At 55.5% G+C, this 15,723-nt stretch overlaps 1 protein-coding gene across 1 annotated transcript in view; it reads right to left on the bottom strand.

Moving 5' to 3' along the window:
• PITPNM3 (PITPNM family member 3) overlaps positions 1-15,723 on the bottom strand; it is a gene marked incomplete at its 3' end in the record, with an annotated part of 86,053 nt that overhangs the window by 4,768 nt on the left and 65,562 nt on the right. Inside the window, exons 10-17 of the mRNA XM_081219142.1 lie at positions 13,140-13,312; positions 11,696-11,866; positions 9,989-10,183; positions 9,286-9,434; positions 6,257-6,373; positions 3,389-3,505; positions 2,934-3,082; positions 2,505-2,654 (exon numbers count right to left, since the gene is read on the bottom strand). Coding sequence (XP_081075268.1) covers positions 2,505-2,654; positions 2,934-3,082; positions 3,389-3,505; positions 6,257-6,373; positions 9,286-9,434; positions 9,989-10,183; positions 11,696-11,866; positions 13,140-13,312 — 1,221 coding nt within the window. The remainder of the gene's footprint in view (positions 1-2,504; positions 2,655-2,933; positions 3,083-3,388; positions 3,506-6,256; positions 6,374-9,285; positions 9,435-9,988; positions 10,184-11,695; positions 11,867-13,139; positions 13,313-15,723) is intronic.

The following is a 15,723-nucleotide window of genomic DNA, read 5'->3' as shown; positions in this document are numbered from 1 at the left end:
AGGCCCCCCTGCACTGGTGGTCCTCCACACTCTGCCCTTGGGCATGGCAGCTCCCCAGCCACATGAGCTGCTTTGCTGCCCCAGACAAGCCCTGTGCTCTTCTGCTGCAGACCCCTGCCCTAGAGAGGCTTTGTGGCTCCATCTCCTTATGTTCCCATCCCCCCATCTTTCAAGGCCACCTCCTCCAGGAAGCCTTCCCTGCTTTCCAAGCCGGATCTGCCTCTCTCTTCTCTGTGCTCTCACAGTGGGCAACTGCTCTCCGTTGACATGGAATCCTGTCTGCAAGACGTCAGATGAGTCCAGGCCTGACTGCAGGCTTTTGTGGCGCTAGCCACTGACTGGCCACCATAGATTGGGGGTTTCCAAACACTGGAAGATGCTCTGAGAGATTTGGGGAGGTTTTGTAAGAATGCACAGGCTCAGGTGTCACCTCCAGAGTTCTGATTAATTCTGAGGGGGTACCCAGTGATCTGTGATTATAAAAAGCAGCTTCTGATGCTTAGCAAGGTTTGGAGAGCACCGCAGCGGCCCCAGGAGCCCATGTGAAGAGGTGAGAGCACCCGATGGACTGCCCCCCCAGAGAGGAAGGACCACAGCCTCCCCTTCCCAGGTGTGGGAGGGGGACACTGACTTGGGAGGGGCTTGGAGAAGATATACTGGGAATAAAGGACGCAGGCTTATAAGGAGGAGGTCGACCCCTGAACTGAGCAGGTCCAGGGCCTGTTTCCACAAGGCCAGTGGGCATCTTGAGGTGAGCAGTCTCGTAGGAGTCCTCGAGCCAGACTAGTTTTCTCTCCCCAGAGTGACCACTGCTGCTGGGGTGATGCAGGGCAGTCCCCTGACCCAGTCCCCAAGAACTCCCAGGACCCGGGATTGGTCCCACTCTTGGTGTTCTGATCACTTGGAGTCCTGGAGTACGGTTTCTCATGCCCATGACTTGTTTTCTCCACTGGACTGTGAGTCTCCTCTAACTAGGATCTCTTTCTGCATCAGTGCCCAGCCTAGAGCCTGGCCCAGAGCCAGCCTCAGAAAAGAGTGGAGGGAGAGAGGCAGGGAGAGAGGGAGAGACTCAAGTGGTACCTCTTTTGCTTTTCTATTGGCAAAATCCGTTTGCACCTCTCTCAGCAGTACAGTAGCCCTAGGAAGCTGTGCTTCCTGCCACACCTCCTGCCCTGTCCCAACCTGGCCTCCAACATCCAATGGCCCTAAACTTGCCCCACCTCTTCCCCGCACATGGTCTGTTCTTCCCTGTCCCTGTCACCTTCTTGGCCTATCAAAACCAGTTTTGTGGGCTTCCCTGGTGGTGCAGTGGTTGGGAGTCCGCCTGCCGATGCAGGGGACACGGGTTCGTGCCCCGGTCCGGGAAGATCCCACATGCCGTGGAGCGGCTGGGCCCGTGAGCCGTGGTCGCTGAGCCTGCGCGTCCGGAGCCTGTGCTCCGCAACGGGAGAGGCCACAACGGTGAGAGGCCCGCGTACCGCAAAAAAAAAAAAAAAACGAACAGTTTTGTATTTTCTTCTTTTTGTCTTTCTGCATGTGCTAATATTTGTACAATGGCATGGACTGCAATATATATATATATATATATATATCTCTCCATCCTTCAGGAGTTGCCTCAAATGTCACCTGCCCCAGGAAGTCTGCTCTGCTTTCTCCAATCAGCTGTAGTAGCTGCAATCTCTCGATTAGCCCTGTGTGTTAGCTAGTCTTGAAAGATGGCCTCCCAGTGAGCCACGTGTCCCAGTATTCACAGCTTTACGTGGTCCCTTCCCCTCGAATCTGGTTCGACCCTGCGCCTCACTTATAACCAATAGAACGTAGTGGAAAGGACACTGAATTCCGAGGCTGGGTCCTAAGAACACTTGTAGCTTCCAGCTGGGTCTCTAGGAACCAGAGGAGGCCGGTCACCATGGTGGAAGTCAGCCACCAGGTACAAAGTGTGGCTAGTCTGAGACCCCCTGGCTGGCCACATGGAACAGCCACGTGGAGAGAGAGAAAGAGACGCCCCAGCCGAGGAACGAGACACGTGAGGTCATCATCCATTTTGGACATCCTCAACCTCCAGCCCCGTGGAGCCCTTAGATGACCCCCAGGCTGGACCACCACCTGACTGCCACTGCTGGGGAGACCCCACGGGAGAAACTCCCAGCAGAACCCAGTCACCGATTTGACAGAATAATAAAGCTTGATCTTCAGTTGCTAAGTATGGAGGCATTTGCCACACAGCAGCCGGTACTCAGAACACACCGATGTTATCCTGATTGGGATCTGAATGCGAGAGACCAGGCCTGATTCTCCGCACAGAATGCTCAGACAGCGTTAGAATAAACACAGGGAGGAAGACAGAGAGGGAGGGAGGGAGGGAGGGCATCCGAGTTTCTCAAGGGCCCTCAGTAAATTACTCCTGGAGGTGAAGCCAGGACTCCCGGCTCCGGGCCCGTAACCCTCAGGGCTGCTGGCCCCTGCCCCGGGGGACACATCCCCTGCAGAGAGGGAGCACTCACCGGACAACGTCCACTGCCCCCGGCCGGACCTTGGGGTCGCTTCCCATGATGGACACGCTGGCCGCAAAGGAGCCATCGATGCTGAAGACCACGCACTCCATGCCCCGGGGCAGCACCGTGAGGTAGCTCATCGCGCAGGTCTGGTCGCCCCTGAAAGGTATGGCCAGCGGTGCGCTCAACGTCAGTGTGTCAGCCTGAGGCCAAGGTCAGCCCACAGCCTGGGTCAGAGCTCAGTCGGGGCCAGGTTGAGAGAGAACCTGGACGGCATCTCCTGATGCTACAGCTGTGACCGCATCCCATTTTCCTCTCTCCCTGCAGACAAGGACAGGGTCCAAAAGACAGTACCTCGAGGACCCCATCTTCTGGACAGGCCTGGCTGTCAGGGCCAAGGAACTGGGTGAAAGCACGAGAATGTTCCCTGGGTCTTACCTGACGACCATCTTCACGGGGTAGACTCCGACCCCCAGGCGCCGGGGCCGCGGCACGCTGTACGTGATTCGGCCGCTGCTGTTGGTGATCTCCGTGTCCAAGTGCACCCAGCGGCCGGAGGAAGGCTCTGCCATCACCAGGATGTCCACCTGCAGGCAGTGAGGGGACCAGGGGAATCGCTGAAGGCCGGGGGGCTGGGGCTGGGCTTGGGAGCTCTTCTCTGCCAAGACAGCAGGGCTTGGGGTCCTGTCCGATGCTAGTTCCTGGCTCCAACCACCTTTCCTCTTTCCACGGCAGCTGCACCAGCTTCTCCGAGGCACCCAGTCCATCCCTCACTCCCGCTCTCCCTCCCTGACCTGCGTGAGCGTCTCCCACCTCGTGCAGCCAGGGCTTCCGCAGCCCTCACCCCACGTGCCATGTGGTACCCAGGAGGGGATGGCCCAGCCTCTCTGTACCTTCTCCCCGGTCAGGGCCACCATGTCGAGGGGCCCGTACATGAACCGCCCCACCAGGACCTGGGGGCCGTCTTCGGCAGCAATCACGTCGTTGGCCCGGTGGTTGGCGGTGACATTCTGGAAGGACAGAAACCAGCTCAGCTTCTGCAAGGGGACTTGACCTGGTTTTTTCCTTACGTCAGCCCAGGGTCAGCCGGAGGGATGCGCACTTGCCGGATATTGCCTTCCTTCCTATTAACCTCATTAGAGTTTCCGAGATGTGTCCCCATGGAATCCACGAGGGAAACAGACCCTTAGACCCTCACGTTGTCTCCAAGGAGCCCTGGGCTCCTGCAGACCAGCATTCTCCGCTCTTGATTCTCCCCATGGCCCGGAGGTAACAGCCAGTCCTCAGAGCCTGGCATCCTTCTAGACCCCCAGGCTGGAAACTGAGGGTCACCTTCACTTCTTCCTTCCTCATCATGACTCACATCCAGTAGCCGTTTACCATCCGTCTCTGCTTCGTTGGCGATTTAAATGTCAAGAGTAGAGAAAACAGGGGCTTCCCTGGTGGCGCAGTGGTTGAGAATCTGCTTGCCAATGCAGGAGACACGGGTTCGAGCCCTGGTCTGGGAAGATCCCACATGCCGCAGAGCCACTAGGCCCATGAGCCACAATTACTGAGCCTGCGCGTCTGAAGCTTGTGCTCCGCAACAAGAGAGGCCGCAATAGTGAGAGGCCCGCGCACAGCGATGAAGAGTGGTCCCCGCTTGCCACAGCTAGGGGAAGCCCTCGCGCAGAAACGAGGACCCAATACAGCAAAAATAAATAAATTAATTAATAAAAAAAAAAAAATGAGAACTAAAAAAAAAAAAAAAAAAAAAAAAAGAGTAGAGAAAACAGTGTAGGAAGTCTCGTGTGGCCGGAAACCAGTCACGGCCATTCTGGTTCTGTTCTTCCCTGGCTGGATTCCCCCCACCCCGCTCCAGATCATTCTGGAGCAATGCTGGACGTTGCGTCACTTGTCTCTAACTATCCCAGCATCCCCATCCTGCTTCACGTCTGGTTTCAATTCATTCCGTAGCTCAGAGGCCTACATTGGCCCCAGCTGCCCACCACTCCCAGCCTGGCTTCAAGACCCCAACCACTCTATCTGTACAGAACCACCCACATCTGTGTCTTTTCCCACACCCAGGTGCCTCTCCCCTGGGCTCTGCTAGTAGCATCTTAAAGGAGCCCCTTGTTCAAAAACACCCCCCGTGGCAGATGAACCGTCTTTATAAAGCACAGATCTTTTAACCCCCCGGGGCCCTTGGGATGAAGTACAAATCCTGAGCCTGGCATCAAAACTTTGCTGGGCAATCTTTTCAGTCCCATCTCCTGCTGCCGCCCTTTGAAGCCCCACTGGTTCTTTCAGGTCAGGCTCTGCAGAGGCCTCTGGGCCTTTGCTCACACTGGTCCCCCCACTTTCTATGGCATCCCTGGTCCCCTGCCTCCTTCTTCCAGCCCATCCACTAAGACCTGACTCAACGTCGTCCTCTCCAAGAAGCACTGGTGGACTCCCCAGAGATGGTCTCTACCTCCTCTCAATTCCCATGGTATTTTAATTCAATTCAACAAACATTTGCAGGCACCTCATCTGCACTGGTCCCAGAGCTGGGCTCTGGGGATGCAGAGAGGAACCAGTCATGGACCCTGCTGACCTGGAAACCCTCAGTCAAGTGGGAGATGCAGGCCTGCTTACCAGAATACTGATAAGGGAAGAGCTCATTCATGGAAATAAACACATGGAAAGATGCCGTAAAAAGGAATTAAGTACTGACAAAAACCACAACGTGGATGAACCTTGAAAAAGGTGCTCAGTGAAAGAAGCCAGATGCAAGGAACCACATATTGTATGATTCCATTCTATGAAATGTCCAGAATAGGCAAATCTATAGAGACAGAAAGTAGATTAGTGGTTGTTTAAGGTTAGGGGTGGCAGTAGGGGGCTGGGGGAGGGGGATGGTAGCTAAAGGTTAAGGGATTTCTTTTGCAGGTGATGAAAATGATCTAAAATTAACCATGATGATGGCTGCACACATCGCTGAATACACTAAGATACCTTGAATTGCACACTTTAAGTGGGTGAATTGTATAAAATGTGGTTATAGCTCAATAAATATGTTTACCAAAAAAAGAGTTGATTCGTGGATCACTGATCACCTTGTACCATTTAGGACTGTTCTTGGAGTCCATGTCTGATGTTCCCACAGGACTGGAAGTGCCCACCCCAGCAGTGGCTGTGCTTGTAAATCCCTGTGCCCCACTGCCTGGCAAAGGGTCTGGGACACAGTAGGTATTGACCATCGTTTGCTGAGTAAATGAATGTATGCCTACCGAACTCCTATTCGTACATCAATACCTCGCAGAGATGATGCTTCTTCAGGGAAGCACCACACGGCCTGCCCCGACAATCCTTCTCTTCATCTTCTTCCTAATCTGTGCCTCCCTCTATATGATGGCAAATGCCACACTGGGCTGTGAGCCCCGTGGTTGTGTGTAGGACTCTTTCGGACCCCTGGGTACATCTACAGAGCCCTGGCATATAGCAATTGCTCCACAGTTGGCATCTCCTCACCATCCCCAGCGCCCTGGAGCCCCACCCGTGGTGCTCCTGCGGAGCCAGGCCACGGGCAACCAGCTCCCCATCTCACCTACTCCCCCCTCCCCATCCACTGCCGCCCCCGGGGGCCTCGTCTAAGCCTGAATCCCAGCATGTACGAGCACGGCGATCTGAGGAGCGAACCAAAGCCCTTCCCCGCCGTGTGGATGCCCCAGCCCCCGGGGGCAGCCCCACCTCCCCGAGACCACAGCCTCAACCCGTAGGCACCTCCAACAAGCACATACCCGCAGCTTGACCTGGGTCCTCTTTCGAAGCCACTTCTCGCGGGGGTTGGCGGGGCTCAGTGCTGCGGGGTCCAAGCCAGCACTCTCCTTGACGTTCACGCTCTCATAGCGCATCACCTGATTAGCGGCCCAGCAGGACTCTGGGTCAGGCCATCTGGACCCCTCTCCCTCCTCCCCACGGTGTCAGGGCCCTCCAGCTTGCAGCCAGTCAGGCCCTCCCCCAGGCCTCCCCACCTCCCAGCCTGGGACCCTCAGGAGGCCGGGAGCCCCCAGCACCTACCACTCTGCCCACCGGTCCTGACGGCTGGGGCCAGACCACTGTCTCTCAAATGCTCTGGCCTGGAAGCAGCCTCTGCTCTCAACACCCAAACCTAGCAGCCACCTGTGTCCGTACCACTTCTCTGCCTTCCCCCATTACGGTGGGTGACCCTTATTGAAGGCCAGCTGGAGCCCCGGTCCCACCCAGCCCCACCCACCCCCTCAAGAACATAATGGAGCCAGCTCCCCTCTGAACCCTACATTGCTGGCTAGTCCCTCACTACTGGATCCTTCTCCTTAGCATCTAAATATGCCGTCATGGCGCCTCTCCCTAGGACCCGTCTCAACCACCATCACATGTTCCTGTTCTCCCTGACAGCAAAAGTCCACAGAAGACTCGCCCTGCACTGTCTCCACGTCCCCCCTGCCTTCTCCCCTCCCTCACTCCAGGCAGGCTTCTGACCCTGTGTCTCCTCTGAAGCCATTCTTGCCAAGGCCCTGTGACCTCCACCCTGCCCAACTCAGCGGCCCCCTCCCGTCTATCCGCTCTGGTCCTCCTCCGACCTCAAGGGATGTCCTCCTCCGTTCCCTTCGGTGGCTCTTCCTCTCTCCCCAGAGGAGCTCCAGGACTCCTCCCTGAACTTCTCCATCTACAGTAACTCCCTCGGTATCTGTGATATTGTGATTTATAAGAAGAAGTATGTATTTGGTCTTTGTCCAATTTCTGGCACAAAGCTCCTCAAATCCTTGGAATTTCCTAAGTGAGAGGGACAAAGGTGTCTTTTGATATGTTAATGAGGTGACTTGAACCGCATCTAAGGATGGGGCTGGTTGCCAGGAGAACCAACCTTGTGATCAGAGGGTTGGAACGTTCAGTCCCGCCCCAGCCCCATATCACCACCTCCAGTCCCGCCCCAGCCCCACATCACCACCTCCAGAGAGGGGAGAGGGGCTGGAGGCTGGAGTTCAATCACCGAAAGCCAGTGATTTAATCCATCATGTCTATGTAATGAAGCCTCCACAAAAACCCAAAAGGATGGGATTTGGAGATCTTCCAGGTTGGTGAACACATGGGAATTTGGGGACGGTGGTGCCCTCAGAGAGGGCATGGAAGCTCCAACTCCTTTCCCCATACCCTGCCCCTTGCATCTCTTCCATCTGGCTGTTCCTTTTATAAAATCTTTTTATAATTAACCAGTAATCTAGTAAATAAACTGAGTTCTGTGAGCCACTCTAGCAAATTAACTGAATCCAAGGAGAGGATCTTTGGAACCTCCATTCTATAGCCCGTGTGTCAGAAAACCCAGGTGAGGGACTTCCCTGGTGGTCCAGTGGTAGAGAATCCACCTTCCAATGCAGGGGACGTGGGTTCAGTCCCCGGTCGGAGAACTAAGATCCCACATGCTGCGGGGCAACTAAAACCCACGTGCCACAACTACTGAGCCCACACGCCTCAACAAGAGAGCCCGTGTGCCACAAACTACAGAGCCCGCGCGCCACAACTAGAGAGAGAAAAACCTGCATGCCACAACTAGAGAGAAGCCCACGTGCTGCAACGAAAGGACCCACATGCCTCAATGAAGATCTCATGTGCGCCAACTAAGACCTGACGCAACCAAAAAAATATATAGAAAAAAATTTTTCATGATGTTTAAAAAAAGAGAGAGAGAGAGAGAAACCCAGGTGACGACCTGAAGATTGACATCTGATGGGGGAGGGGCGGGCAGTTGCAGGGCTGAGCCCTTAACCTGTGGGATCTGGCCCTATCTCTAGGTAGATAATGTCAAAACTGAGTGAAATTGCAGGGCACCCAGCTGAGGTCAGAGACTTGCCTGGTGTGGGGAAAAAACCCACACATGGGAATTGGTGTGAGAAGCAGGGCAACCCATCGCTGGCTTTAAATGCCATCCAAGCTCTGATGACTCGACATTTTAATCTCCAAGCCAGCTAAGCTCCAGATTCTCCACTCACCTTCCCTCCCAACATCTAACAGGCATCTCATCTTCCCAGGTCCAGACCCAAGACTCAGTATCCCCTCCCGCCCAGCCCCGCTCTCCCCCAGCCCTAGGGCATAGTGTCACCATAGTTAATCGAGTGGAAACCAGGATTCGTGGGACCCGCCCCCCGTCCTTCCCTCGCAGCCCGAACGTCAGCAGGTCCTGTCACCACACCTCCAACCCGGCAGCTCCTCGGCACCTCCGCCACGCCACCGGCTTCCTAGCCCAAGCCGCCACCTCAAGGTTGGGATCCCATGCTTGCCTCATAGCGGGGCCTCACACTTGCTCTCCTGCCCTCCAAGCAGCAGCCACAGGACTTCCTTCTAAAATATCAGTATCTCTCCCTTGCTCAAAACTCTGCAGTGGCTTCTCATTGGACCCAGTATAAAATCCCCCTCTGACCTTGGCCGTGAAGGGTGCATGTGATCCGACCCTCACCTCCCATCCTCTTCCCCACCAGGCTCTCCCTCAGTCACTGGCCTCTCTCTCCACCTATTTTAGAGACGAGGACCTTGAGACCCACAGGGGAACAGGCATGATGACTCCAGTCTCCAAGCTGAAACATAGGTACATTCTCCTATGTGGTGTCTATTTAATTTTCTAGAAAGTACCACGCCATTGGCCAGAAGCCAGCGTTCCTTAGGAAAACCGTTGTCTGTCCAGGTCACCCCCCCACTCATCGCGCTTCAGTGCCTTCCCAGTGTCCAACGTGGCCTGCAAGGTCAGCCTCTTCTCCCCAGAAGGACGGGCCCTCCCAAGAAGGGACGACAGTACCTGTCTCAGGATGAAGGCCACCACGTCCGTGGACTCCCAGTAGCTGGCGTGGAAGAGGTGGGGTAGGGCCACGGTGGGGAAGGCGGTGAGGACGTCGGGGCAGTACAGGGCGTAGTCGATGCGCTTGCTGCCCCACCACTTGGCTGTGACTGCGGGTCCAAGAGTGGGGCAAGGTCAGAGCGGCCTGCCCGGGGCTTTGACCCAAGGGGCAGCGCGGGACCCCAGGGCCCGGATCCAGGGGTGGATGTGCCACTCGGGGCACAAGTCTGGGGCCAGAGCGCTCGGCTCAGAATGAGCTCTGGGAAATGTGCCGGTCCTCCTCCACCTTCAACGACCCCCCAGCCCCCTCGCATACCCACCCCTCCCCCAGGACGCGTGCTGCAAACTGGTCCCCAGGATGGGGGCCTGACCCACGGAGACGTGCACAGTCTCATCCCAGGGCTGTTGGTCACAGGGACTCCCAGGGGGAAAACTGAACGTTGGGATTAAGTCGAGGCCTGGCAAGGTCACATCTCAGTCCACGGTCAGAGGTCAGGGCCCCTGTCCAGGGTCAGAGGTCACAGTTCTGAGGTCAGAGCTCGGTCTGGACTCCCTTTTCCCCTCCTCCCCCGCCCTCAGCAGCCCCGGCAGTGGGCCAGCGGCCACCCGGAGGAGGGTTCCCTCTCCCGTGAATCCAGGCAGGGCCCGGGAGACCCTCACTCACTGCGGGAGGTGCCCACGGGGGCCAGGCTGTCCGAGGACTCCGAGCTCTCACTGTGGGAGCTGCCCTGGCTTATCCTCCGCCCCGGGCGCTGGGACCTCGGGGCCTGAGGGGGTGAGGCAGGGGCCTCCAGAAGCGGCGGGCTGCCCCGGGAGCTGCCCTCCAGGAAGAGGGAGCTGTGGGTGTGCAAGGCGTCAGCTGGAGGGGGAATTTCACAGTCAAGGCCGAGTGGTGGGCCTCAGATGAAGCTGCCCGTGTGCGCCAGCCCCATGCTGGGCAGGAGGCTGAGCCCGGCCTGCTCCCTCACCTGCCCAGCGGGCAGCCCGCACCTCTTACCCCAGGGCCTGACGGGACCACCTCACCATAGTGTGCAGTCAGATTTCACCTCCTCCAAGCCATGGGTTAGGCAGGCACGAGTCAGGGTCCCAACCGTCACGTCCAGCCCCAGAAGAGCTGCCGAGGGCGCGTCTGGGACCCTGCCTCAAAAGCACCAGCTGAGGTCACAGGTGGCACATTACCATGTACTCTTGTATCAGACTCCTCCCTGAGCCACAGAGGACTGTGGCTGAGCTTGGAAATGAATGGGGCCTCCAGCCTGGGAGCGAGGGCGCCCCCTGGGGGCACGGGGATGCCCTGAGCAGAGAGTGACACATTTTAAGATGTGGGAAGGTTTTAGAGCCCCTTCTATCTACGGAAACTCCTGACAAAAGAGGACTTTGGAAATTAAGTTTCCACTGAAATGGGGGCAAGGGGGGTAAATTGGATTTTTTTTTCTTTTTTTTTTTGCGGTACGCGGGCCTCTCACCGCTGCGGCCTCTCCCATTGCGGAGCACAGGCCCCGGACGTGCAGGCCCAGCGGCCACGGCTCACGGGCCCAGCCGCTCCGCGGCACGCGGGACCCTCCCGGACCGGGGCATGAACCCGCGCGCCCTGCGCCGGCAGGCGGACTCCCAACCACTGCGCCACCAGGGAAGCCCGGTAAATTGGATTTTAATCCTGAATGAGCCACATGCACAGCAGCCCCCGCCCCCAATCTGGCCCAAATCTATGAACAGGCTTGGCTAAACTTCCTGAACTGTGGTACGGAGCCAAGGCTCTGATCTCCAAGCCCCTGACTGTCCAATAGAGGCCTCCCCTTGGCCTCACCCCAGTCCATGCCTGGCTCACCCCACTTAAGCCCTGGAGGCCATTGGCCCTCCCCCAAACCCACCTGCCCTTGCTCCTGATGTTCCCTCCACCCAGAAGATCTCTCCAACCCCCATCCTCCAGCTCTTCTCCACCTGTCCAATGCCTTGGTTGAAGGTCCCCTCTTCCATGAAGCCCTCCAGGGTGACCCACTCCGTGCCCTGCCCCTCCAGAGTCCAGGCTGGGCTCTAGGAATAGTACTCAGCATGGATCCCTGGACTTACAATCAGGTCTGACAACTCAAGTATGATGCTGGTCCCGGCCATGGGAGCTGGTCACGGGGCAGAGCCCAAAGATGCCTCCTGCAGAACAGGTGCTCACACAGGTGGGCTGCTCAGAAGGCAGGTGAGTCAGCTGTCTTCCTGTCCCCCCCGCACCAAGCACACAGACCTTGTTCAGGTGAGTCTAGTCAACTCTGACAGCTGACTAGCTTGGAGGGGCTGGACCAGAGAGGGTGTCCTGGGGCACCTCCTAGCTGGGGCCCAGCCTCCGGCTCAGCACACTCTTATACTCCTGAGGGCCTACCAAGGAGGAGGGAATGTCCGTCACCCAGCGGGAACCTCTGGTAGCGGGGCACGCTGACGGGCGACACCAGGTGGAACTTGGGCTCCAGCAGTGGTTCAAGCCGGGAGGCAGAGGGGTCTGCGCAGTGGAAAAAGCTGTAGACCTGACTGCAGGCAGGACGTACCTGGAAACCTGGGTGGGGGTGGGAAGTGGGAGGATACATGGGGGAAGCCCCTTGAGCACCTGCTCCCTTGGCCCTAGGAGGCTCCCTTGACTGCAGCTTTGAGTAGCCTACTCCTCTGCTCAAGAACCTGCCATGGCTCCCTGCTACCGACAGGATCAAAGCCATGAGGTTCAGCTTGGCCTTCAATGCCTTGCCAACCTGCCCCACCTAGAAGCACCGCTGTAGGTGCCCAGCACTACAGCCATGGTGGACGTCAGTGACTCCCCAGCCAGGCTTGCTGCTTTCCTTTCTCTGTGCTTCTGCTCAAGCTGCCCCTCCTCCTAGCAGGACGCCCTCCACTATTTCCACTGGTCAAACGCCTTTAAATTCTTCTAGCTGCCACTTAGTTGCTACCTGATCTATGAAGCGGACCTAGGATCTTTCAGTCAGGATCAGCACCCCTTCCTTCGGCCCGCTCAATTCCCAAGCCCAGTAGTAAGTAGACTTCTTAGTTTGCCAGAGCTGACAGAACACTTCTCCCATTGACCAGCAGGTGTCTCCACTGAGGCTTCAGCGCATCAACGCACCTCCCTGTCCCTCTTAGAGGACTGGACAGTCCAGCATCCAGGGAGCCCTAGGTTTCCTTAGCAACGTTAAGGACGGCCGTGGGATTCTGCCTCCTCTCCCCACTTCTAGCAGACCCCCCCCCACTTTTTATCTGTTCCATAGTGCAGGTTGTTGGTAAACTTTGGTGCTAAGGAAATTCGAGAATCCTTGATCCATTGTTCTCTGAGGTGCCTCCAGCCTCTTATATCCTCAGAGTCATTGCTAAGCCATCTGCTGGTGCAAATCACCTCCGTGTGTATTTTAGAGGAATGGGGAGAAGGCACTGAAGGCTGCAGGGACTGCAAGAGCAAACGCACTGAGGTGAGCAGGGCATCTGCAGGGGGCAGTGAGACCAACCCAGCTGCAGAGGGCCTGCCTGGGTACTGGGGATGGAGGGGGTGGGTGCAATAGGGCTTCTCTTCCCTGACAGCATGACAACTGGACAATGGGGGCACAAATCAGTCTGGGGCATGTGACAGGGACAGCGAAATCCACCAGGAGCTGCCTCACCTTTGCCCATCTAGGGAAACTGCCCCACTCTCCTCCCCCCCGACCCCTCCTTCTTCTTCCTCACCTCTCTCTTCATCTACCCCAACTCCGTGGCCCTCCCCGCCCCCACTCTCCCCAATTCCAGGCCCTCACACAGTGGCCTAGTGACCCAAAGGCATCTTGGACCCCAGCCCACACCATACCCACCATCCAGTCCGGGCAGCACCGTCCTCCGCATGGCCAGGACCAGGCCCAGGGGCGAGCCAAAGAGGAAGAAGTCGGACACCTCAAAATCCAAGCGGCCCAGGCTGACCTCGGGGAGCTGGGGCCCCCCGGCCGCAGGGGGCTCCGCCTCATCCTTCAGCACGCTCGAGTGGATGCTGGCCGAGGGAGGAAGACAGGGGAGCGCAGGTTAGGGGAGGACCAAGCACGGGGGGTGAGCACTTAGCAGAGCAGCCTGAGGTCCGTGGTGCAGCGCCCAGCCCTCTGTCTCTGGGGCGGGGCTCAGACCCGGAGTCCACTTGATGGATCACCGACACGAGATGGCGACCATCTCAGCATCCAACGCCAAGGCCTGGCCAACGTTTGGGTAAGGCAGCAGTCAGCCAACTTTTCCTGTAAAGGGCCAGATGGTAAATATTTCAGACTTCGGGGGCCATATGGCCTCCATCACATCTACTTAACTCAACTCTGCCGCGTGGCACGCGGGCAGCCACAGACGCTACTTGAACAAATACGCGTGGCCATGATCCAATCAAACTTTCTTCACTAAAATAGACTGAGCACCTGAAAACCTAAGCCCCCTGCACATTGGCAGGTCTGCCCCATCGTACTGGTCTTGTGATGGCCACACTGTGAATTCCTGCCCTGTCCAGCAGAGAAGCCCGGCCTGGCCAGACAGCTGGGTGACATCAGTTCTGCCAGGATGAGGGCTTTCATGGTAACTCATGTTCCAGGCAACTTGCAAACACAGATGCAAAGAGCTTTGTCTTCCCTCCCCTCTAGCCCACAAAGGAAGCTGAGCTTAAAGAGAAAAACATGAGACACACAGAATTCCAGCCGTTCCCATCCCAGGTGCCCGTTGCCCCAAAGACTTCAAGTTGATGTTTAGCCACAGACCCAGAGTGGGCTGCTGAGAATGGGCAGAAAACTGGGGACCTCCCTGACCTTCCAGCTGCATTTAGGTACTGCTCGGGGTTTAAGAAAGTCCAGCAGGATCGCATGATCTATGAATCCATTAATGGAATGCAAATTCTACTAAAATACTCAAGTTGGAGGAGAAAGGGAATCCTAGAAATAACAATCGAAATAATGTGTGCCAGTCCCCCATCCCCTGTGGGCGAGGGTCTGGGCAGTTGAATCTGAATCCCCACACACCCTCCGCCTCTCACAGTGTGAGCATCTTGCTGTGAGGATGACCACCCCGGTGTTTAACAATTCGTATTTCATGTACAGCGTGGTCCCTAAACACACACCAACTACTTAACTGCCAGAGAAACAGCCATCTGTCCCTACACCAGAAGGAAGAGCTGGCTGTGTTGGACCAGCTATCGAGAGCCTCCAACTTCATGTCACTCTCCAAATTTGGGGCTTTCTTAAAGGATTTTTCAAGGATGAACCAGAAATGGTATGATTTTACCTTGCAACCTGACTTGAAATGTAGCTGCTTTTCTAAAGAATAATCTTTCCAAGGGGCTTTAAATATGATTTGAATATGCAGAGCCTTTGACTTAATAATTCTTCCTCCAGGAATCCATCTGAATGAAATAACCCATATATATATATATATATATAAATAAAATATTTATGCACAAAGATGTTTCTGGAGTGCTGTTTATAATTGCAAAGAACTGGAAAAAGCCAAAGTGTCCAGTTACTGGGACTAAGTAAGATGTCATCCATTCACTCAAAAAAATATTTTTAAGAATGGGGAGGGGGAAGGGTAAGCTGTGACAAAGCGAGAGAGAGGCATGGACATATATACACTACCAAACGTAAGGTAGATAGCTAGTGGGAAGCAGCCGCATAGCACAGGGAGATCAGTTCGGTGCTTTGTGACCGCCTGGAGGGGTGGGATAGGGAGGGTGGGAGGGAGGGAGATGCAAGAGGGAAGAGATATGGGGACATATGTATATGTATAACTGACTCACTTTGTTATAAAGCAGAAACTAACACACCATTGTAAAGCAATTATACTCCAATAAAGATGTAAAAAAGAAAAAATAAATAAAAGGTTAAAAAAAATAAATTAAATAATAATAATTTTTTTAAAAAAGAATATTTACCAACTATTTTTAATTAATTATATGGGGAAAAGACCACAATATTAGAGGGTTTTTTAAAGTAAAACTATAGGCAAAGCAAGTAAAAAATATACTGCAAGGAAATACTCCGAAGTCAGCAATGGTGAGAGGATACACTTTCCAAATGTTGGGATGACCTCATGCTACTTATCATCTGGGTAGAAAAGAGGAGGGAGGATGGGAGGAGAGAATTGAGGAGAAAGGGAAGAAGAAAAGAGGCGTTCCTTCCCATCTGCATCTATGTTCAATACCCATCTGAATCCTGAATAAATGTACAGATAATTCATCCAGCCAGTGTCTGTTAACATGCCTCTTCTAGAAAGTTAAAGGGTGGGCAGTTCCATGGAGGGGCCCGGCTGGCCTTTGAATGAGAGTGCATTGGGTGCTGGGCCCTGGGAGACCAAACTGCTGACCCCAGCTCTCCAGTAAACTGGCTGTGTGATCCCTGGAAAGTTCCTAACCTCCTTGGCCTCTGCTGCCCCATCTGA

This window comes from Mesoplodon bidens (assembly GCF_964165515.1).
Source record: "Mesoplodon bidens genome assembly, chromosome: 19".
In the NCBI taxonomy this organism is placed as follows: domain Eukaryota; kingdom Metazoa; phylum Chordata; class Mammalia; order Artiodactyla; family Ziphiidae; genus Mesoplodon; species Mesoplodon bidens.
The sequence above is the reverse complement of the archived record's forward strand: the minus strand, read 5'-3'. Positions and strand labels throughout refer to the sequence as shown.